The sequence below is a fragment of the Epinephelus moara genome, chromosome 11 (assembly GCF_006386435.1).
Source record: "Epinephelus moara isolate mb chromosome 11, YSFRI_EMoa_1.0, whole genome shotgun sequence".
NCBI classification, from domain to species: domain Eukaryota; kingdom Metazoa; phylum Chordata; class Actinopteri; order Perciformes; family Serranidae; genus Epinephelus; species Epinephelus moara.
Window position 1 is genome coordinate 16,124,908 of NC_065516.1, and position 7,555 is coordinate 16,132,462.

At 35.7% G+C, this 7,555-nt stretch overlaps 1 protein-coding gene across 1 annotated transcript; it reads right to left on the minus strand.

Moving 5' to 3' along the window:
* Positions 1-2,586: 2,586 nt before the first annotated feature.
* Positions 2,587-6,837, minus strand: myl12.1 (myosin, light chain 12, genome duplicate 1). The gene is made up of 4 exons (XM_050056572.1): positions 6,694-6,837; positions 5,018-5,219; positions 4,619-4,780; positions 2,587-3,149 (listed from the first exon to the last, which is right to left on the minus strand). Exons 2-4 carry the CDS (start codon positions 5,199-5,201, stop codon positions 2,977-2,979), a joined length of 519 nt encoding a protein of 172 aa, XP_049912529.1. The 5' UTR covers positions 5,202-5,219; positions 6,694-6,837; the 3' UTR covers positions 2,587-2,976.
* Between the last annotated feature and the right edge of the window lie 718 nt (positions 6,838-7,555).

The window sequence follows — 7,555 nt, forward strand, 5'->3', positions numbered from 1 at the left end:
TAACATCATAGCATAGTATGCCATATTTTCTTTAAATCATAGTATAGTATGTCATTTTTTTTTTTAATCATGGTATAGTATGTCATATTTTGTTTTTTTTTTAATCATGGTATAGTATGTCATATTTTGTTGTCATAGTATAGTCTGTCATGTTTTTGTTGTCATAGTATTGTATGTAATGTTTTTTTGTCATAGTATATTATGTCATATTTTTTGTCATATTATAGTATGCCAGATTTTTTTGTCATAATGTAGTATGTCAAAATTGTTTTTAAGTCATAGTATAGTATGTGATATTTTTTGTCATAGTATGTGATATTTTTTGTCATAGTGTAGTATGTGATATTTTTTGTCATAGTATAGTATGTCATATTTTTTGTCATAGTGTAGTATGCCATATTTTTTGTCATAGTGTAGTATGTCATATTTTTTGTCATAGTATAGTATGGCAGATTTTTTTGTCATAATGTAGTATGTCAAAATTGTTTTTAAGTCATAGTATAGTATGTGATATTTTTTGTCATAGTATGTGATATTTTTTGTCATAGTGTAGTATGTCATATTTTTTGTCATAGTATAGTATGTCATATTTTTTGTCATAGTGTAGTATGGCAGATTTTTTTTCATAGTATAATATGTCCGATTTTTTTATCATAAAATTTTTTATAATATATAATGGTATAGAATATATAATGGTAGTATTTATTTTAAGTCATAGTATAGTATGTCATCATTTTTTCAAGTCATAGTAAAGTATGTCAGATTTTTTTGTCAAAGTATAGTATGTCATTTTTTTGTCATAGTGTAGCCATAATTGTTTTTAAGTCATAGTATAGTATGTCAGATTTTTATTGTCATAGTATAGTTTGTCATAATTTTTTTTAAAAGTTATATTATAGTACGTCATAATTTTTAAAAAACTAATAGTATAGTATGTCATATTTTGTTTTGTCATAGTACAGTATTTCATGTTTCTTGTCATAATATAGTATGTCATTTTTTTGTCATAGTATAGTATGTCATTTTTTTTTAAATCATAGTATAGTATGTCATGTTTTTTTTCTGACATAGTATAGTATTTCATTTTTTTTGTCATAGTATAGTATGTCATATTTTTTTAAATCATAGTATAGTATGTCATGTTTTTTTTCTGACATAGTATAGTATTTCATTTTTTTGTGATAGTATAGTATGTCATATTTTTTTGTCATAGTATAGTTTGTCATAAATTTTTTTAAGTCATAATATAGTATGTCATATTTTTTTGTCAGAGTATAGTATGTAATATTTTTTGTCATAGTATAATATGTCATAATTGTTTTTAAGTGATAGTATAGTTTGTCATATTTTTTCGTCATAGTATAGTATGTCATAAAAATGTAAAAAAGAAAGTCATAGTATAGTATGTCATAATTTTTCAGTCATTGTATAGTTTATCATATTTTTAAGTCACCGTGTATTTCATAAAAAAGTTTAAAGTATGTCATACAAATGTTTTTGTCATAGTATAGTGTGCCATTTTTAATCATAGTATGTAAAAAATGTAAAAAAGAAAAAGTCATAGGCCTAATATAGTGTGTCATCAAAATCATAGTAGAGCGTGTCAAAAAATGCTTTTAAAAGGTACAGTACTTTATAAAAATGAAATAAAGTCATACTGTAGCAAAGTATGTCATGAAAATGTCAAGTATGTGGAAAACAAGTCAGTATAGTATGTCAAAAAATGTAAAATGAAAAAAAAATCGTAGTATGTCATAAAAATATTTTTAAAAAGTCATGGTGTGGTATGTCATAAGAATGTTGTTTAAAAAGTCATCGTATAGTATACATAAAAATACATAGTCTTAGCACAGTATGTCATACAACCCCAAAATGTGTAGAGCCCCTTGCCTAGTTGGTTTACATTTGACCAGTTTTTATGATCTATAAACCTAAATTAATTATTCATACCAGTATACTCTTAACATAATCTTTTTCACTTTCCATGATAAGTAGAATTATTACAACTTAACCCAGTAGCCTTATTTAGCCTGTAATTTCATTGTGCAGTGTCTAATGACCGTCCACTATAGGGCACTGCCAATATCTTCACCAGACTCATCCTCTCTAATTTAGGATACACATTTTTTCATTCAACAGTCTAAGATGTGAGCTTTGTATTGCTGCTTAATCACTTGACTTGATACAATCATAGGATGGGATTACCTTTATCATGCTTGTCTATTACTGTAGCTCAGAGTCCTCACATGTCTTGTCAGTTTTTTTATCACTTAGAGCCACACCCATTACAGCAGAAATGTGTCACCTATTGTACACTGGTGATCATGTTATTTGGGCAGTGTCTCTTGATATGGTTGAATTGAATTGAGCTATAAAAAAAAAATGCACCCTAGTTTTTCAGTGTAAGCTGTGTTCATTTGTCCTTTAATAGAAAGAATTCAGCTGGAGCTAGTCGGCACACGCCAGATGAATTTAGTGAGGAGGGAGAGTCGACTTGTCAAGACTTGACAAGCATCCAAGAACTGAAAATGGTGCATAAGCATTTTAGTTACGCCACAGGAAAAATAAAGACAGAGTAATGCAACACGTATTTCAGTTGTCATTTATGGAAGAGAAACAGTCAAAGTACAACTTGATAGAGGGCTTTATTTAAAAAGTTTATATTATAAAATGTAAAAATTCAGCTAAACCCGATCGCGTGAATTGCAAAGACTTATCCCTTAGAGCTTCCAAGGTATTGCCACTTCACATCTTTATATGACAGGAAAAACATTTTACAACATTAGAATTTTTTTCTTCTCATTAGAGATGAGTGCATTTGGCAATACTGGAAGGTCACAACCAACAAGAGTGGATTAGTTATTGCTTTGGTTTGTTTAAAATGGGGTTTATTCTGGAGAGTTGAGACATGCAGCTCGGTGATCTAGCTGACGAAGAGGCCAAGAGGGTGGAGAGGGATATGCTGGTATGGCTCTTTTAATCGTCCTTGTCCTTGGCACCGTGCTTTAGGATGCGTGTGAACTCCACGTAGTTGAAGTTGCTTTTCTTGTCGATGGGGGCCTCTCTGAAGAGCTCGTCCACCTCCTCATCTGTAAACCGGTCACCCATTGTTGTGAGCAGCTCTCTGAGGTAATCTTCCTGGATGAAACCTGAGGGGGAAAACAGACAAATCAGATAAGAAGGCCAAGACAGGGCGTCGGTGGCTTAGTGGTAGAGCAGGCGCCCCATGTACAAGGTTGTTGCCGCAGTGGCCCGGGTTCGACTCCAGCCTGTGGCCCTTTGCTGCATGTCTCTCCCTCTCTCTCCCCCCCTTTCACACTTCACTATCCTATCAATTAAAAAGGCAGAAAAATGCCCTAAAAATATCTTTAAAAAAGAAAAAAAGAAGGCTAAGACAGCCTGAAACAGCATCAAAATCATCTGGAAATTTTCCCTTTGCTTGTCTCTCTCTCTCTCTCCCCCCCTTTCACACTTCACTATCCTATCAATTAAAGGCAGAAAAATGCCCTAAAAAATATCTTGAAAAAAAGAAGGCTAAGACAGCCTGAAACAGCATCAAAATCATCTGGAAATTTTCCCTTTGCTTGCAATGACAGCATAACCCTTTATAGGGACCATTTCTTGTTACAAAGCTAGACTGGCAAATGTATTTCTAAATAAAACCCCTTTTAAACAGCGTTCAAAGTGCTTTACTCAGAGTGCAGATTTCTACTAGGTGTGTCTGGGGGCATGTGGGTGGAGAACAAGAGGTGCAGGGGAGGCTGTGTGTCCAGCATGTGTGCATGACAGTAGGGGAGTGACTCTCAGTCAGCATACCTCCCTGCTCCCTTACAGTCAAGATGCCAGTGAAGTTAAAAAAAAAAACCCTGGGATTTATTCATGTCGCAATGTGCCCGATCAGCAGATGTTCTGGTTAAAAATGTGACCAAACAAAGGCCAAAATATGGCCTGCAACAGACTAGGTAGGGCTTGGTTTTGGCATATAGTAACAAATGTGCACACAAAATATTGGTCTGATCGGTCCAGCTAAGGAAAAACGGAAACATTACATAATTTCATATTGTCAAGTAGACTAAGTGAAAACTAGACCTCTGCACCTCCTCTTGGCTCCGTTTTCAGGCTTAAGACAATCTAGTTGTGAGAGGAGAGTTTGCCAATTACAGGTCATTTCAGAGAAAAGGAGTTCCTATTAGCTGTTCTACAATTGCACATGCGCATTTATGTTCATTGATGAAAGCATGATTCAATGGATGAGAATCCTGCAGAGAGAGTTGCTATTCCATCAATAAAAACAACCGCCTGCACTGCCAAACAATGCCCAAAAAGGAGGAGACTTCTCAAAAAGAGAGTCTGACAATAAACAAAACTTATTTCTGCAAGGCGTTACAGGAACAGTTTAGCCTTGTGCTAACAATAGCTATGTTTACAAACTCTGCCATTTATTATTCCCTTTTCCAGATTTCTGCTGCAGCTTTAAAACCACGTTGCCTTTTGAATGTGATGTCATCTTTGCATCAAAAAGCTTCACAGCTGAGAGGAATATTATCAGGCATTTTACTAAGGCAAACTAGGATTTATTGGAGTCTATCATAAGCAAAGCAATTACAGTCAGACTAACCTGTTCCCTCCTCATCAAAGCAAGCAAACGCATTTCTGATCACATCCTCAGGGTCTGTGCCATTGAGTTTCTCTCCAAACATGGTGAGGAACATGGTGAAGTTAATGGGTCCAGGAGCTTCCATCATCATGGCCTCCAGGTACTCATCTGTTGGATTTTTCCCTATATAAAGACAGACACATCGCACTTAGTTTGAAGGGCTTCAACAACAGAAGTAGAAGTGACAATAACACCTGATTAGAGCTTAAATATGTTTGCTTGTTGAACTAGTTTTCAAACAGCAAACAGTGTAGGTGCACACCCACATGAGTTCAGTGCAGAACTACTCACAGCTTCTTATAAACAAGTTGGTTAAGTTCATCCTATACTAAAAACTTACTCAGAGACTCTCCTACTCACCCAATGAGGCCAGCATGTCGTGAAGATCCTCTTTGTCCACAAACCCATCACGGTTCTGGTCAATCATGTTGAAAGCCTCTTTGAACTCCTGGATCTGAGACTGGTCAAACATGGCGAAGACATTGGAAGTCGCGCGCTGAGGGCGCTTCTTCGTGGTCTTTCCCTTTGCTTTTTTGCTAGACATGTTGACTGTTTTTCTTACCTGCAGAAATAAAGAAATAAAAACATACACACACAGCTAGATTATAACTCTGGCGGCCAGGAGCTCAGTCCTTTAAACAAACAAATGTCAATGCAAACACGCCGCAACAGTGGGAACCGAGGAAAAAACATATAGGCCTGATCAGACAGAGAGGAGATAAACTGATCAAAGGTAGAGTGGATCATGCCGTTACTCAAAATAAGATGTCGTCATTTGTGCTCACCACTCGGTAGCTGGGTATTTAAATTCCCTGGCAGTGAATCCCCAGTGTGGTGTCCCTCACTGGGCTATAAATGGAAATGTTCCTCATCTTTCTAGGTTGATCAGCTCACTGCCTTCACCGAGGCCAGGAGAACTGCTGATGTGAGGACACATGCCCTAATCAGGCAATGTCTTGAACGAACCATCCTACATTCTTTGTGTTGACAGATAACTAATGTTTTTACTGCTGGATGTTGATGGAAAATGGTACCTGGGCTGTGTAAAGCTAGGTCTTGTATTGAAACATGTAAATATGGTGACATAACTACATATTATCTATGAGACTGATAATTATAATGGCTCCATAAAAGGTTCAGTCATACAAGTCTAAACGTTTTGAATAAGGGCTGCAACATCTATCAATTGAAATGTCTATTGTTTTTATTCTTAATCGTTTGGTGTATAGAGGGCCCGTCATGAATTCCCAATGTGACACATTCAAATTGCTTTTTTGTTCCACCAATAACCAAAAGGAAAAAGCTAAATATACAATTTACAATTCTCACACCTGAGATGCAAACAACAAATAATTGTTTTGCTTAAAAACAGACTTGATGTCACTCTTCTGAGTTATAAGTACTCAAAATGTAAATGTCTTCCAAAGCACCAATTATCAAGTATCAAACAAAAGTCAAAATACTGTCAGAAGACTTCTCAACAACATAAATAGCTCACGTTGTAGTGACGTTTGGTTTCTTTTGCGTTGCGCACTTTGCAAACTGAACAAACCAACAGTTAACTTCAAACAAAACCATCTTATCCTCATGTTAATTTGTTTTAGGACCTGATCTAGTCACAACTCATAGCGCAATCATAAGTACGTAACGTTACTGAACCGTTTGCGGCCTAGCTTGAGCCACATACTCAGTGCATACAGCTGTGAACGTTAAAGTTAGCAGTCTACAAACACCGAGCCGGTGCGGGAGGTACCCAGGGTTTTCAATTTATAAAGCTAACAATTAACTTCACACGTCTAGAATACCCATTTATTAGCAACAAATTTGGTTGTAGCTATCGAGGCATTAGCCGCGCAGCTAACATTTAGCCGTTTTCGATGCAGCCAGCGGAAGAAACAAAACGGCACGATAGCATGTTATTTAAACATAGTGTACGCCTTAAATTTTATCAAGAGTCGTGTGATATCCTGTTAGCGAAGCATTTAAAAAGTAGCTAACGTGATATACAGACACAGTACATCAAAACGCAGTCTTACCTGACAACAATCTGAGACTTGTCAGCTAGCCCGATGCTGCTCTTTTTCTCAACCACCGCCCTTCACTTCCTGATATGATGAGAACATTAGGAACAAACCAACTGAGGAAAATAGGGGGGATAATTAAGTACTGAAGTATTATTATCTAATGAAAAACAATTTATACGTTGTTTCGGTCTGAATACTACAATTAATTTATAACTCACTAAAATGTATTCGAAACAGTTCCTAATATTACATTATTCGAGGTAATAAAATATATTATGTACTTTTACACCCCCCGCGGAGTGAATGTAACTTCCACAAACACTCCCCTGTCTGCGTTGACATTCCTGGATATGCCCTTTTAAGGAGAGAAAGACTTCATCGTCCTTTGTGCATGCGAAGTTTAAATCATCCCTGTGGGAAAAACAGTGGGCGTTACTATCAATAAGGCTAACACATCAGGAAATTGATATATAGCATCATGCTATATTTTTTGTTATTTTATATAATACGCAGTCAGATGCAAATAATGGATCATTATTCCCCACTGAGTTAATACTGTTTGTAAGGGACAATACTAGTCAAGTTTATTGCTTTTACTCTATTCTGGTAATTTTGATGAGCCATACACCTTCATGTACATCTCAGCTAAGTGTTTTCTGTGCTCTTGTAGCATATGGCAATGTTCTTAGCCTGTTTATGGTGTTTGTGTTGTATTTATTGCTATAAAAATGTTCATATGGTGCCTACTCAGCCAGGTTTCCCTTAGTTAAAACTATTTTTACCGCAATGGGATTTAAACTGGATTACACAAGGTAAAAGAAAACAAAAATAAAAGGAAGTTCACACACAAAAGCCAAAACAACAAAGGAAAAAA